Genomic DNA, 17,685 nt, shown 5'->3' on the forward strand with positions numbered 1-17,685 from the left:
AATTCCTACCCAATTCCTACACGGATGTGCACTACTTTTACAAAAATTTCATCCTTAATTAATCGAATAAAAATAAAACAAAAATGAGGGAAACATATGAAAATTGAGGGGAAAAAGAAGAAAATGCAAAAAATCAACTAAAGATAATAATATAGAAAAAAACCTTGAAAAGAAAAAAATTAAACTTACTAAGATGTTGGAAAACAAGAAAAGTTGAAATTTTCAACTTGTTTACAATTTGCTAAAGATAATAACCTGATAATTATGGTGAAGACTTGAGAAAATCTTGTTGTGGATATTTGGGTTAAAAATGGTTAAGAAGAAAAAATTGAAAAAAAAATAAGAGAAGAACTTGATGTTTTAATATATTTTTTAGTCAAGTAGAATTCTCAACAAACTTAACTACAGTCTAGCGGTGAGATTGTTATATCCAAACTTGGAGACCCAGGTTCAAATCTTAGCTACACCATTCTTGATATTTTGTTGAAGAATTTAAAAAACCGCCGGTTCACGGTTCTTAACGGTTCGCACGGTTCGTTCGGTTCGTCCGGGTTTCAACGGTTCTCCATGAACTTCCGGCTTTAGCATTAGACCGGACCGGTGACATGGCTGGTTCGCGGTCCAACCGGTCGAACCGGCCGGTCCGGTCCGGTTCTGAAAACATTGGCTGCAGTCAATGTGCAAAAAAAAATTTTTTAAATCAAATCAATTTATTATTCATGAGTTATCAGTAACTAGTCCAATTTAATAACCCTGTATATGAACTACATTCCAATGTTGTTGACTAAAAATGTTTACTTTAATCAACAACTACTAATATACAAATACACTATTATCTTAAACCTTGTTTCTTGGCCCATTTGCACAAAGACGTCAGGACCACATTTCTTGTCATTGTTGACAACAAAACCCCACTTTTAGGACCACAAAACCTCACTTTTAATACCACCCGTATAGATTAATATTTGCAATCCTAAGCCCTAACCCACCCACAGTGAACACCATATATCATGTCGTTCCCAACCCATTAAACAGATCTACATACGAATGACAAAAAAAATAGTTGTAAGAGCTTGAAGATCAACATACTATACACCATGTACGATTCAATGAAATCATCCCTTCTTCTGATCCTCCAATCTATTATCGATGAACGTACACTTAAAGATTTCTTCTACATGCAAACACCTTCGATCCTTCAAGCAACTATATCCTGAATTTTTTGTGTTGAGGCGTTTGGGTTTTCATCGATGATTTTTTTGCGTAAGATGTGGGTTCCGTTTGGATTAGCTGTTTTTTGGTTTGTTTTTCAAAAACACCACTGTAGCATTTTGAATCTGAAAAATAAGTCTGTTTGGATTAGTTGTTTTTGGGGTTGTTTTTCAAAAACTATATGAAAAACTTTTACTGTAGATTTTTTTGGATTATTTTTAGAGGTATTTTGGAAACATATTTTTGAGTATTTTTAGAATATTATAATTTTTATATTTTTATATAAATATACATTTATGCATTTATAATCCATTTATATTTACAAATGTATAGATGTATATTATTATAAATGAATAAATTATAAATGAATATTATATAAATGTATAAATTATAAATTATAAATTTTATATTTTTATATAAATATGCATTTATGCATTTATAATACATTTATAGATATTTATAAATAAATATATTTATATATTCATATAAAAATGTATAAATGTATTATATTATATATAATACATAATATAAATATATTTATAAATGTATAACTGTATATTATTATAAATGTATAAATGAATATTATAAATATATTATAAATTATAAGTGTATATTATTATAAATGTATAAATTATAAATGAATATTATAAATGTATAAATTAATATATTATAAATATATATTAATATTATGTAGAAATGTATTTATATAATTAATATAAATGTATATATGTATTGATATTATGTATAAATGTAAAATTAATATTATGTATATTAATATAAATGTATAAATGTATTAATATATATAATACATAATATAAATGTATATTTAAATGTATAAGTGTATATTATTAAAAATGTATAAATTATAAATGAATATTATATAAATGTATAAATTAATAAATTATAAATATATATTAATATTATGTAGAAATGTATTAATATAATTAATATAAATGTATACATGTATTAATATTATGTATAAATGTAAAATTAATATTATGTATATTAATATAAATGTATAAATGTATTATATTATATATTATACATAATATAAATGTATATTATAAATAAACATAAATATTTATATATTATGTATAAATGTATAATATATTATACATTATATTATATATAATTTATATAACATATAATATTTATGTAAATATATTATAAATATATAAAAATATATTATAAATAAAATAAAATATTTATAATATGTATGTATAAATATATAATATTAGAAATGTATAATATATATAATATACATTATTATTAATATAATTTATGTATAATATACATAATTGAAATATACATATTAATATATATTATAAAACAAAATTGAATAAATATATTTATAAATTTATATATAAATAAATGTATTTATATAAATATATAATATTTATTTCAATTGATATAATATATATAATATTATACATAATTGAAATAAATATATTTATATTAATATAATATATATATAATATACATAATTGAAATATACATATTAAAATATAATTGAAATATAATTGAAATATACATATTAAAATACATAATTAAAATATACAAATTGAAATATACTTATTAAAATATACAAATTAAATATACATAATTGAAATATATTTGGAGTTGTTTTTGATATATTGTTTGGATATGGGTGTTTTTGAAGTTGTTTTTGAAATACACATTACTGTAGCATTTGGAATGTGAAAAACAGTTTTTCAAAAACAGGTGCAAAAACACTCAATCCAAACGCAGCCGTGGATTTTGGTAATGGACTTGCCATTTACCAGATAGTGAATCGTTTTACTCTATTTGGTGACTTGTGCTGACGAAAACGACCCTCACTTATGCCTTGTGCCGACGAAAACGACCCTCACTTATGCCTTGTGCCTTGCGCATGTTGCTCTTTTTGTTGGACTTAATGACTCTAGTTCATAAAAGGGCCACAAATATATCATTTAATTAGATAGAGGGCCAAAAGCATTCATTTAATAGATGGGAGGGCCAAAACTTGAACTTTTAAATTCGAGGGCCTTCTAGGCATTTTGCCTTATTTTATATCAAGTACTAGTAAGGCCTGGCTGTGTGTACCCTAAACTGTTCAAGGGTAACAAAATTTGAATGATTGTTTATGAGTTGAATGTCATGTGTAAATATATTATGAGAGCATCTTAATGCATTGCTAGTTAATAAAGCGAAAAAATTCGTTGTAATAAAAACAAGTATTAACGCATAAATAAAATAAAATAAAATAGATAGAAAAAGTGGTGGCAATTCTAGTTGGTTTATGTAGGTTTAACTGGTACTAAATAAAATAAGTGAAGTAAGTACTTGGAATAAAGTGATAGGCAGAGCAAAAATCTTGAGTAGTGAAAGTAATATTGCAAAAGGAAAAAAAACATGCAAAAGAAAGTATATGTTACTATAGCAAGATATAAATGCATAGATTTGTTGAAATGAAAAGTAAGAAAAATTGTTTACCAAACGTGAGAAAACAAGAAAGTGAAGGAAGCTTGCTCTTTGCTATGTGAGAACGAGACGGAAATAAAACAAGAAAGAAATGAAACACAATAAAGGTTGGTAGTGTATGTAATGGTATGTACTATACTATTCAAGGTTAGTTTGTTGGCAATAATTTCATCTAAAAAGGTAGTCTATGAAATTTAAACTAAGCTAGTACTTTGCCTTTCAATCTAATGGTTATAAATAGATGAAGTACAATTGATAATTCATCAAACGGTTGACTTTCTTGTGAACGGCAATGTAACTTGGAAGAAAAACGTAAGTATCTAATTTGGTTAGGTAATTAAGAAAAAGTTGAATAGTTGAAGAATGACTGTATTATTTGACTTGTGACTTATTACAAGCAAAGCAAAGGAAAAATAGAAGAACCAAGCAATCTGTAAGCTGGCTTGTTGGATAGTCTAATAATCCAATAAGTTTGGAAAAACGTTTTTCTCTCCAAATTAGAACTAATAATAAATAAGCTTTATTGAATAATTTAATAATCTGACAGCATAGAAAATAAGAAAAAAAATGCAAATCTAATGGTTACCATGAAAACAAGCATTTTAATGAAATATATTAGAGATACACATATTTTTGTCATTTAGACATTAATGCAGTCGTTTAATTAAGAAAGGAAAACATTAATTGTAATAAAAAAACACATATTAAGGTATAAATGAATTAAAATAGAATTGATAACAAAAATATATGAACATAAAGTCAAATGCTACCAAATATTTTAATATGAGCAAATTAAAATAAATTTGAAACATAAAAATGCACACTATATTAAGCAGCCGCAATAATCTTTTTATTTATGATAAGATGAAATTAGTTTTAAATAATCTTTTTCGTTACATTAACAAAATAACAAAATGTCAAAGAATATAATAATTTGAAAAAGTCCATGCAATTCGACGATTTTTAACAAATGCAACTTAATTTGTCAAATATAACTTTAAATGATAATTCATATTGAAATAAATATAAATATAACTTAATAATAATAATGATAATAACATTGTAATCCGATTAAAACTTAAGTTAATTTGTCAAATATAAGTTGAAATGATCATGTAAATGACACTGCAATTGAATTATATCTCTCCAAAATTTAGAGTTTGAAAAGTCTATTAAAAATATTTCAATCTTATGACCATAGGTAGAAGACCTTACTCTCCTAGTCAACCTTATAAAACAATGCCAATTCCATAAGACAATGCCATGTCAATAGAGAAAGCAAAAAAGAAAGCTCGAAATTCACCCATAATGCCACGTGTCAACAAGGGGAGTTGCTTCAGTAACTTTGAACCTTTGCTTATCTTATAGTAAGATTTTATTCGTGTGTAGCATTTGTACTTTGAGTACAATAATTTAAAGTAATTGTAGACTAAATAATGTAAAAGGTACAATAATCAGACCGAATTGCACGAAATTTCAACGAGGACTGAAATGAAAGGGTTAATTCTATATTACTAAGGGTGCAATTTTCTACACGACCTGAAAACACGACATGAACTTAACACGAAATTAATGGGTTTGGGTTGAGGTTTCGGGGGTTCGGGTCAGAATCGGGTCGAACCCGATGAACCCGAAAAGAAAACAGGTCGATTTCGGGTCAACCTGTGGGTGACCTGATATGACCCGTTTACGAATTAAAAATAATTTAATAAATATAAAATTATTTTATCTAACTAAACTAAGTTATTCTTTTTTTTCAAAGACATTAATTACTTAATCCTAAATGAATTTATTTAATTTGTATGAAGTTAAAATTATTATATTTGGACAAATAATATATTATATTATTTTTTACTTTTATACTATTTTATATTTTGTTTGGGATAAAACACTTTTACGGTGTTTAATTTATTTTAGATTTGGTTTGGAATTATTTATTTAAATTTTTATTACTTGATTATGTAATTAGTTTTGTGATAAATTGATTTTATTAGAAATTATAGTGATAAATTAATAAATTAAAATTAAGTTTCGGGCCATTTTGGGTCGACCTGCCAACCCGAAAATTTCGGATTCGTGTCAGATATCCTGACCCATTTCGGGTTGGCGGGTCAGTTTCGGGTCAATGGGTTTTTTGTTATACCCGAGTGTCAACTCGAATTCGACCCGATTGCCACCCCTACATATTACCAAACAAACCTTGTAAGCAACGGGTATATTTGTTAACTAGTCAAAAAAAAAATCTTCCTATATGTAAAGCATGAGGAGGAAGTTTGGGATTAAAATTTTATGTCATTTTTTGAATTTTAAATTTTATCCCAATAAAAAGTAAAGATTTACTAAGAATAACTACTTAATTTAGTAACTTCTAACAACTTCCACACCCAATAATTTCTATTTGTTTGTCACAAAAAGTCATAACTTCTTTTTTTTTTGCAACAAAAAAACTTCTATTGAATTTAATAAAAAACTTAATATTTTTTTTTTAAATTTGCACACCCTCTTTTCCTACTAGTAAATAATAAATATAGATAGCACTAGTTAAAGGGTTCTTAATTAGGTGTAAATTTTACAGAAAGGTAATGTATTAAAGCCTTAAACGTAGTAAATGGCAACGTATTTAAATGGAAAATTTGGTGTAAATTTCGTGCACAAAACTAATTACAATTGTTAGAAAACCTTATTTGACTAATATAAAATAAAAGTTTAAGTACAAATCGAAAAAGGGATAATTTTAGAAACCTCGCTTGAGGTTTCTAGCAATTTCACTGACCTCCCTTTAGATTTTCAAAATTACACTGACTTCCTTTAGCAAAACTTGGAGCCCAATTGCTTACATCACATGGTGTGAAATTACTATCATTCCCATGACTTTATGTGTCATTAGAAGACTAAAATCTGATAAATAAGTCATTAGGGCACAAATTAAATCTTTTAAATTCATTAACGAACATAACTATTGGAATCTTGCTAATAAAAAACCCTAACTGCAATTAAGGAAATGGCATCAATTCATTCACCAATATGGCATCATTTTGTTGATTGACATTAGGGACAAGGACAATAAATTAGTCCTTTACAATTTTGAAAAAGGGATCAAGGAGAAGAAAGAAAATTAAGGAGAAACATGGAGAAGATGAAAGCTGTAGAAACCTGCAATTTTGGTCCCAATTGGTAAGGCAATGATGGTAGCATTCTAATTTTGTTGTTTTGAAGGAAAAAGGAAGGAGCATAGTAGGCAAAATATAAGTTTTTTTTTTCTACTGTAAATTGCAAAAAGAACAACAAAAAAGGTATGCAAGCTCTGTCATCTCTCAATGTAATATGATCAAATATGACATGTTACTTTCAAAACATTAAATTTTCAGAGTTCATCATGATTCACATTAAATCCCACATGTCAAAAACCATGAACTTAGTTGGTTGCTAAGCTAGAAGGCATGCAAAAAATCAACATCTATTGTGTTGATCATAGTTGTTGAATGACTTGATAATCTACACTAGACAATATAGTTAGATAAATTGCCTATTCTGGTACATGTAGTTAGATAAGTTGTCTATTCTGCCAAATAGAGTTTTAGAAATCAAAGTTGTACTTTTTTTTCTTCATTTATTGACTAAAAGTGTTTCATTATCACATAATCATGTTAATGGTTGTTAGTACTTAACTATTAATGTGAATAATGTAGGATGGTGAACATTGGTGGTGCTTTATGACATAGTTGTGCATTACAAGGGAAGAAAAGTGAGGATTCCAAATGTTGATCCTAATGGCTACTTGTACATTAACTTGGTATATGATGTTGCCGAAAAGTATTAAGTGAAATACCTGGATATGTAAATACGATGATACATATGAGGCATGAAATTCCTGATTCCTTGATTCCTTGCTCAAGCTTGAAGATGCCATAGCTTCTACACCTTCAATCTTAGCTTGCAAAATGGCTGCAATATATCACTCTTTTCCACCTTAAATGTTGATGCTTAAAGTGAAAACGTTATGTTTCATCATGCTGGTTGATAACTTTATAGGCTATTGCAAAGGCATTCAAATATAGCTGTTGCAAAAGAAATCAGTAGTTTTTTTTTTTTTTTTTCCGTTTTTTGTACGAAAAGAAAGCAGTAGCTGTTGCTATAACTTTGAGCTTAAATGGTTAGATGCCACTTCTGACTCTTTTCTTTATTTCACAAACATCCCCTCACTTCTACTACTTTATTTTTGGCTTTTATTAGTTTCCATTATTTTACTAATATAACTTGTACGCCTTCAGAAAGGGCATTTATGGGAACAAATTTCCTTCTTTCTTCTGAAATTACTTTTTTTTGTTCACTTTTTCTGACATGGACTGATTTTCTTACCAAATTCCAAATCTAAAGGAAGGTCAGTGTAATTATAAAAACTTTAGAGGAGCTCGGTGAAATTGTCAAAAATCTCAGGGGAGGTTTCTAAGATTATCCTTGTCGGAAAGAAAAAGAAGAAGAAAGTATTACTCGTAAATGCTTAGAATGAGATTAGAGCAACTATACATTAGTGAGTCAACGGTTTGTTACCTATTGAAAGGTTTCCATTGGTGAATAATAAGGATAAACAAATGGAGAGGAAAGATGTGTTTAAAAACTTTGTAATATTTTATGGATTAACTCTTTATGCAATAATAACATATAAATTAACTTTTTATGAACTAATAGTGTATTGAATTTTTCTTAATAGTTTTACATGTATGTCACACGTGTATGATATGAATTTCAAATTTGAATTCATATTACGTGCACATTTACTATTGAAATCATTAGTTTCATTTTGCATCCTTCAACTATCCTGTAATTTCAACTTTGATCTCTAAATTTTAAATTGAGACACTCTAGTCTCTAAACTATACATCAATTCCAATTTTGATCCCTAAATTCTAAATTAGAACACTTTAGTCCCTAAATTATAATACAATGCTTCATTTGGTTCCTAAACTCCTGCAATTCTTCTACACAGTCATGTATACATTGAACCAATGCCAGAGCCCCGGATGAAGCACAAGCTGAGAGCAACCCTGCTAGAGTTGATGCATTGGGTTTTACTTCTTCCAGCTTCATCAAACCCAGTAAATCTAATGCTTCATCTAGCAGGCCACCTTTAGCATATCCATCTGTGAGACAATTCCGCAAGACAACATCTCCTGCAGAAACGTTAGCAAACACCCTACTCCCAGAATCAATGCAGCCCATTTTACCATACATGGAAAATCAAAGCACTCATCACATTTAAATCCAAGCAAAAACCAAACTTTATGCAATATCCATGTAAGCACTCACCTGTCATAACGCAATTCAGTTCCCCAGCAACCAAGATAACACTCAAGATTGTGGTCTTGCCAACAATTTGACCACTGGTACATAACTGCCTAAACAAGTCTACAACCAAATAATTCTGAGATGCACAAAGATATCCTCCCATCAAAATGTTCCACGATATTAAGTCTCTCCTTCCTACAATTTCATCAAACAGTTTGCGGGCCTCCCCCATTCTCTGACAGGCACAGTAAAAGTGCAAAAGCATAGTCTTTACATTCAAAAATAGCTGAAACCCAGATTTCACAACAATTGAATGAACACCAAGGCCAGTCCAAGTGGCAAACTTTTTGCAACAAGATTTAAGAACTTAGACAAAAGTAAATTCATCAAGCACAATTTCTTGAGCCCTCAAGGAATTGAAAAGAACAAAAATCTATTTTTGATTCTCACTGATTGAATAGGCTCTCAGGATAGTATTAAACATATAAAGATTTGGTTTTTGTATATGTTTGAAAATGAAGCCTGCATAGTTTATATCTTGTATTGAACATGCAAGAAGCTTGCCAAGTGTGAATGGTAATTGATCAAGACCAATCTAATGATGTGAGGGACGTTTTAAACGATTTTCCCAAAAAAAAAAAAAAGGTTGAAGGCTTTGAAATTGAAGAGAATTGACAAAATAAATCTAAAATTAACTTCAGTCACCCCCTCTTTCTTTTAGAAAATGACCTTCTTGAGAGTGACTCCATTTAATTGTGGAAATTGCATAGGTCAGACATTCTTTCAATGGATTTTATTTTTTTAGTGCGAGAGAAACCGGAAAACAAGGGAAGTTAGAAATAGGGGAATTCGAACCCTATCCCTACAAACTCGAGAAAACTTTTAGAGTTTTATCTGTCTTCATTTAGCTAATCCCTATGATTTGTGATAAAAGTTCATACTAAGCATCTTTCAAGTGTGATTATCACAAAATATCTATTAATTCATGCAAGTGTTCAAATATATTAACATAGGGAGCAAAGCTTAACTAAAAGTTCATGCTATAACTAGAGTTGCATAAATAGATTTTTATTGTTTAAATACTACTTTAAAAAAATGATTGTCAACACTATAACTTTCAAAGTTATAAACAACTCTTTCAAATCTATCGTTGTTTTATTCCTTATTTAAAACTTTTAGGCGTATAAATTTACAGATACTTTCCCTTATTATTGTCATGCTACCATGATCCATACTACTTATAACTGAAGAAAAACAATTAATTGTAGAAGAATAGAAAAAGAAAAATAATCTCACAATATACATTTCAGATGTGACGTCTAGCAAAAATGTTGGGTTCATTTAAAGACAAATTATCATCTGCAACTTTTCAATCAACTTGAGAGCATGCTTGAGCATGTTGGCACAAAAATTCAACGCTTACACGAGAAAGTTGGAAGCAATGATTAATTACAACAACTAATTCTTGCAACGGTAAACCAATTTCTTTATTTCCTCGAAAATGAAGAAAAGAAAACCATTTTTTTTTTTTTTGGTGTGGCAACATTGTCAAAGACAAAGAAAAAAGTGCACAAAAGTACATAGAATGCAAGATTTATGGGAAATCTTATCACGGGAAATTTTAACATCCGGTCCTACACAATAATAATAATATATTTTTCTTCCTCGTATTATACATATCTTGAGGAAGATTTCCAGCCGCAGTAAGTTATTCAGCATAATCAATTCAGTGCTTGACATGGTCAATAACAGTAACAGATGTTGCAGGAGATGTTAAAGTTGCATACCTAACTTTTTGACATTTAATCTGCCATATTAATGTTGGCTTCAATACAAGGACTTTTTTTTTTTTTTTATAATTCAGTTAAAGGACTTAAAAGTGTATTTATACTTAGACCATGGGCCATTCTTTAGCAACTACGAGATAAACTTGTTCAAACTAAGTCTAATATATACTAATAATTAACATGGCGAAACAATAATTATTTGTAGACTGAAAATTTTGTGAGATGACGCATTTTTTGGATTGTGATTTTTAGCAAAAAAATTTTTACTTTTTTCGTAAACGTATTTTTCAATTGCTTTTTTTTATCTCATATACATCAAATCGTTACAATACATTTTCTGTAAAAATTCCTAAAAATAGAAATCAAAACGGAAAGATTTCAAACTAGTCAGGGTTATAAACATTCTAGGCTCGATTTCTGTGAAGGTTGAACCCTGAGGAATAAGAAATTCTAAACTCAAATTCCCCTATCTTCTTCTCGTTTCTTAAATCCCATCATTCCCTTGTCAGAAAAAATATTTTTAAAAGAAAGAGTTCCGTTTTTGTGTATATGTTGCTGGAATAATTATCTAATTGTCATTTTTTGTGAGTGATGCTAACGAGCAAAAAAGAAAAAGCCTTTAGCAAACTCATGTTTTGTCTAGGTTTTGTAATAAAACTCTTAATTTCCATTGGAAAAATAAAAAGATAAACATGCATAATGGGCAAAAATTACTCATCCTAACGCCAGAATAGACTGTTAACATGTTTTTCAACGATATACATATACATATACATATACTCTCTGTGTGTGTGTGTTGTTTGGGGGGGGGGGGTAGCTCTGACAAAAATGATCTACTAATAAAAATCAGTAACAAGGAGAATATTCCTTAAAACAAGGCAAATGAGTCTTACAAACTAAATTAATCTCGGTAGGCTAGCATGATGCCTTTGGTTGAAACAAAATTTTCTTACATCAATGGCGAATATTTGCTAGAATTGCCAGTACCTTTCTTGGAAGACAATTTGATGCTTTGAATTTGCCATTCACATTTATATTTGTAATTTTGTAGAAGATCTCCAATATTCAAGCCAGCAGAGGTCAAGACTCAGGTACAAAGTACCATAACCAAGACAGCAACACCTACAAATTACAATGCACCTTGGGATTTTAACAGAGATCTTGCTTCCCAGACCCAGTAATTGGCTAAACACCTTTCCCCAAAAAAAAGAAAAAAAAAGGTTATTGGTTAAATAAAGCATTGTTATTGGCGCATGTTAGTCAAAGTCCCGGGAATCAGATTAATGTGCGCTTATCAACCGTTCAGCTGATCTTTCCCATGCAAGCACATTTTCCCGTGATTAAGCCAACCATCCTTGCGAAATCTTTACAGAACTTCACTGAATTAATAAGGAAAATTAGACCTCATTTAACAGTTCACGTAGACTTTATGGTCACCAAATAATCATAATTATCGTTGTGATATCAGATGACATCAGTTATCCGGTGAATTTCTTAGAAAAGATTTTTTAACGCGTGTCTATTACTATTAATACGTCTGTGTCACACCCATTCTATTAATACTATGATTCTCTCTTACATTTATATTTTTCTTATTTAAATCTATTTTTTTATATAAAATTAACACCTGAACTCCATCATAACGTGCTTATTATATTCATTAGATGAACCTTCCTTAGAATTCCATTATCTTCACCTTACTTTTCCCTATATTTTCTTATCCCAATAGTAATTACATTAACCTAATTTACGACTCCACCTATGGACCATATGATACAAGTAAAACCTCATAGCATAAGGGAGACAAAAAAAAATAACGTTGGATAATGCAAATTGTACTAGCACAATTACCTGGCAAATCGAGAACAAAAAACAAGGGGGACCTTTGTCTTTTACTCAATTTTTTTTTTTTTTTGTCAAAATGTCTTTTACTCAATAACCAACCATGAATATTGAGCAACATAAATGGAATGAATTTTTTTCATCCTAATAATTGTTTCCCTCAATAATATTAAGGTAATAAACTTTGAATAGTTTCTCAATGTAAAAATGGATTTTAGTGTTCCTAAAGCAATACCCGTCACAGTTTTGTTTGCATCAATGCAACAACACATAATAGAAATCCTCAAGGGTCAACCTCATAAATTTTATTCCGAAATTTACCTATGGAGAGTGATTTTTTATTTAATCTTATTAATAGTTTACCGTTACTTTCCCGTTAATAATTATTATGTTTTTTCTACTACCAAACCATTTAAATATAATTTTGGTGGCACAGGTGGATAATGGGTAAAAAAAAAAAAAAAAGACAACGACCCCTCATTTGACGGACGTTACCAAGATAGACGGTGAAGGCACTTCTTCTGTTGGATCCGAATTGAGCCCCAAATTAACGGCGTCAGAATCGGAGAGTGTTACCACGGGACCCACATGGAAACGGCTAGTGGTCTGACGTGGAGGACATTCTGACACGTCATCAGTCATACGACAAAATAGCAATGTTTTGAAAATCGGACCGGACCGGCCGGTTCGACCGGTTGAACCGCGAACCGGCCATGGCACTGGTCCGGTTCTATGCTCTGGTTGACTTTGCCATAAAACCGGTCAAACCCGATAAAAACCAGTGAACCGTGTTGAATCGGATTGAACCGGTTTTTGAGTTTTCCTTTTTTTTTTTTTTTTTTAACTTTTTGCAAAATGCTTCTATCAAGATTTGAACTCAAAACCTTTGTAATAGAAGACCAATGTAGTAACCATTGCACCATCACATCTTATTTGCTTTTTTTGATAACTTATTTATATAAAACAAACATCTATATTTCATTTTTCCATTTTTCTTACAAAATCTCATCCTCTCATGACTCTTTCTTTTTAATCTTCAACTCTTTCTTTTCTCCCTCATCTTTTCTTTTGTCACTCCATTTTTAATCAAACCTCATTAGTTCTAATTTATTGATGTTTTCTTCTATCTTTTAATTTTGTTTTTGCCCATTAAATTGGAAAAAGTTAAAAAAGAATTATTTTTCTTTAACCCAAATTATTTAATGCCACAACCACTCACTTTTATCTCATTTTTTGTTTCTTATCAAGTTTGCATTTCTATTTTCAATTCTCTTAACTTCTTTCGAACTCCAAACTTTCTTTTTTAAATTACAATCTTTAAATCTCAAAGACGTAAATTAAAATTTAAGTTCACAATATCAAATTCTCATAGACGTGAATTTGTATAATTTCAAAATATTGTGATATTTTTGGGTTGGATTTAAGATTTTTTTGGTAGATATAATTGAAATTGAGATGAAATTTATTTGTTTTAACTTATAATTTAAATAATTTATTTTTGAAAATCCAAATTATTCAAAAATAGTGAACTTTTCATCATATAAAGTTTTAAATTAGTCCATTGCATGTCTTATTTTGTGTATATATATATTTATATAAATTATTTTTAAAAAAATTCATTGAACCGAGGTTGAACCGGTCCGACCGATTGAATCTCGACCCTTTCACCTCATCGGTTCAATTGACGGTCCGGGTTTTAAAACATTGCAAAATAGTAAGTACGATCCTACTAACTCCTCAGTCCTAACTAACGGTTTATTTTCCAACTAACGGTTTATTTTCCAACGAATTTAATATTACCAGAACTCGCCACGTAGGATAAAACGCATCACTTCCACGCGTTCCTGGTTGGCTACAGCGTTTTCCACTTTTTCTGGTCGTTCCATTAAATGCCCTTTGCCTCTGTTTCCGGTAAAATGCTTTGACGGTAGGGCAAATCTGTAATTTTATTTAAAATATGAGGTTAGTTTTGGTATGAGGCGCACTAAGCCAAAATAGGGCGGCTCCTGGCCCGTTACCAGCTGTCCATTTCTTCAAGCTTTTTCTGGTTGGATGGATTTTGCTTTTACTATTTTTATGTAGGTTTATGAATTTTGGGTAAAGCTTATGATTTTCAAAAAGCAGTAATAATAATGTGAGAAAAGGTGACCATCTTTCTATTTCAAAAGTCATTTTCTAACTTGGTGCTTTGGCCCTGTTATTGCTTTCTTTCTTTTTGGTGTTAGTCCCACTTTGCCCCTACGTTCTCAAATAAATATAACTCTGTGTTGCAAAAGTTTTTTCTATTTGTATTTTAACAGGAAAAAGGAAATGGAGATTTGAACTCAAGGTCTCTAATTTTTCGAGTCTCAATAATTACCATTAAATCTTTTAAATATATTTTTTAGATAACTATAAGCAGATTTTCGAACCTTTTTTTCAAGATACAGACGCATTTATCAATAAAGATGTCATGATAAAATACTATCAAAAAAAAAAATCTCAAACAACAACCATCCAAACAGAGCAATATATACATATGTATTCAAAAATAATCCGTGCAGATTCACTTTTGTCACGATTTTGTTACTTTATCACTCTTTGAAGGCATTAAGATTTGATTAGGTTGCTTTATTCATGTTCTAGCTTGAAAGCTTCAAAGGGGGATAAAGGGACAAAAAATGGATGTAAAAGTGGAAAAAAGACAAGTCATTCCATTTGTTTTAACCCATCTTTTCTGGCAGACAATTGATATATTCTTTCTATACTATTTGTCTCCTCTTTCCTCTTAGTATCGTAGTGATTAAGAGAATAACTTTAATCAATCTTTGCTTAGAAGTCTCTCGATTCAATGAGTCACTGATGGTTATTATTCCAATTTTAACTTAGTGAAATCCTTAAAAGTATGCAATACATCCAAGGTTATGCCTTTTGTTTGTAACTCGGGGTTTGTTTGGATTGAGGATTATTTGTCAAAATTTATTTGCTTACATCATCATTACAATTTCCAACACACCTTTTTATCTTCCCAATTACCTTTTTATCTCACATACATCACATCACAAAAAGTGGTACAGTAAAAATATCTCAAATAATTTACAATTCAAACAGAGCCCGGTTTGACAACAAAGTGCAACCTAATTTGTAAGATGCTTTACTTGTAATTGATAACAAATCATGGATTCGAATCATCAAGAATAAGTCGAGAACCACTGTTAATTCTGTTTGGTGTGCACAATTATTTAGTGGATATAATACGAACTTCTAATACATCATCAGTTATAAAAATATGTATGATTCTCGATTTTCCACATAGATGTCCAAGGGAAAATATTCGTTTTAATTTCAAAGATGATATTATATAATAAAACAAAAAGGCGACAAGAAAGACTTTTATTATGATAAGTGATTAGATTTAATTCACTCATGAGACCTCACTCTAATGCCTAATGGCACACACAACATGACTACACAGTTCCTAAAGCAGAAAACTAGTAATTAGTGGTTCAATTTACTGTTACCCACTAAATTCTAGTTAACTTTTTTTAATCATTGTGTATTTATTTGTTTATTTATTTAGTCGTAAATACTAAATACTAACCAAACAAGGATGAATCCTTCTCACTTAAGTATAGCTTTTTCACGTAACAATATGAATTCATATTATTCTACCCAGCATAAGAACAACATAAGAACCTATATGCAATATATGTACACGTACAAACATAACAAATGGGTCTATTTAGTTAGACACTTGTTCAGATGTAGTTCAGGTGTTAAATTTTTAAAAAAATAAAATTAATTAGAAAAAGTGTGTAAATATAAAGAATTATTATTAATATTATTATGTACATTCACACAGTATGCTAAGTGTGATTTAAGTATGCTAACGACGGTCTATTGGACATTCATTACAAAAATCCATCTAAAAAGTATTGAAACATTTCACGTAAACTTATTGAAATTTGTCTCACCACAAAAGTTTTTAAAAAATCAATGTTACATAAAAACACGTGCGACTATGATTTATTGCCACAAAATCACTTTTTAACTTCCTCTATTTCGACTAAAAATTAATTAGAAAAATTTTTAAAATGAACATCTTTTGCAATGTGGCATACGTAGATAAAAAGATAATTAAAAAATAAAAATAATTAAAAAATATGTTTGTGATATCAAAATATCTTTCTTTCAAGTAACTCTAAATCCAAATGCATGTCCATTTGTTTGTCCAACTTATGAATTGATTTTTGCCAAGTACACAGTAGTTAGTAAGTCCCAAACTAAAAAAATTAGCAAAGCACTTTTCACTAAATAAATAATACTAATGTAAAATACTACTAAAACATCTCTATTTTCTCAACTGAAATTTTTGTCTATGCTTTTGAACAGTTCACAAGTATCACCTTTCAGTCTCAGCACCCAATAAAATCACCTGCTCTTGTCTCCCTTGTCATTAGCCTTGTCACTCTTCTCTTTCTCTTCACTTCCATAGAGATTGAGACTCTGTTTTCACTCCTTTTCAGTCACTCTTCATATCATCTCCTCTCTCTCACATTTGCTTCCTCAGTACGACTCTTTTACACACACATCACACACTGAACACCCCAAGAAACACCTGGAACGATTTCACTTATACAGACAAACTGATCACAGAAAAGCTCTTTATATATATGAAAAAAAGGACAAAAGAATGGTGAATTTTCATCGGGGATTTTTTGCATTAACCACCTTCATTGTTTTGGTTTGTGGGGCTTCGAAAAACCTTCCGATTCTTTCATTTGATGAAGGGTACTCTCAGCTTTTTGGTGATGATAATCTTATGGTCGTTAAAGATGGAAAATCAGTTCATCTTACTTTAGATGAAAGAACAGGTCAATTCTCCTTAATTGTTTTATTGGATTTCTAAGAAATGGTTCTTTGGCTTTCCTTTGACCTTTTTCCCCCTTTGTTGCACTGGTTTGTTGTGATTACAGGTTCTGGATTTGTGTCACAAGACATTTATTCACAGGGATTCTTCAGTGCTTCTATTAAGCTTCCAGCAGCTTACACGGCTGGCGTTGTTGTAGCATTTTATGTAAGTTTTTCCTTGATCAAGCTGAAGAATCCCACATAA

The 17,685-nt window shown here is 29.7% G+C and overlaps 1 protein-coding gene across 1 annotated transcript; it reads left to right on the top strand.

The window, feature by feature from the left end:
• Nucleotides 1-17,107: 17,107 nt before the first annotated feature.
• LOC113752069 (probable xyloglucan endotransglucosylase/hydrolase protein 28) lies at nt 17,108-17,685 on the top strand. Its single transcript, XM_027296208.1, has 2 exons — nt 17,108-17,443; nt 17,546-17,685. Exons 1-2 carry the CDS (start codon nt 17,263-17,265, stop codon nt 17,683-17,685), a joined length of 321 nt encoding a protein of 106 aa, XP_027152009.1. The 5' UTR covers nt 17,108-17,262.

The sequence above is a fragment of the Coffea eugenioides genome, chromosome 11 (genome assembly GCF_003713205.1).
Source record: "Coffea eugenioides isolate CCC68of chromosome 11, Ceug_1.0, whole genome shotgun sequence".
NCBI lineage: Eukaryota > Viridiplantae > Streptophyta > Magnoliopsida > Gentianales > Rubiaceae > Coffea > Coffea eugenioides.

What these genes read in the sequence shown, in the direction of transcription:
- LOC113752069 (XM_027296208.1), top strand. Translation starts at nt 17,263, where the DNA reads ATGGTGAATTTTCATCGGGGATTTTTTGCATTAACCACCTTCATTGTT. An exon ending in TACTTTAGATGAAAGAACAG is followed by an intron (nt 17,444 to 17,545) that starts GTCAATTCTCCT and finishes TTGTGATTACAG; the next exon opens with GTTCTGGATTTGTGTCACAA.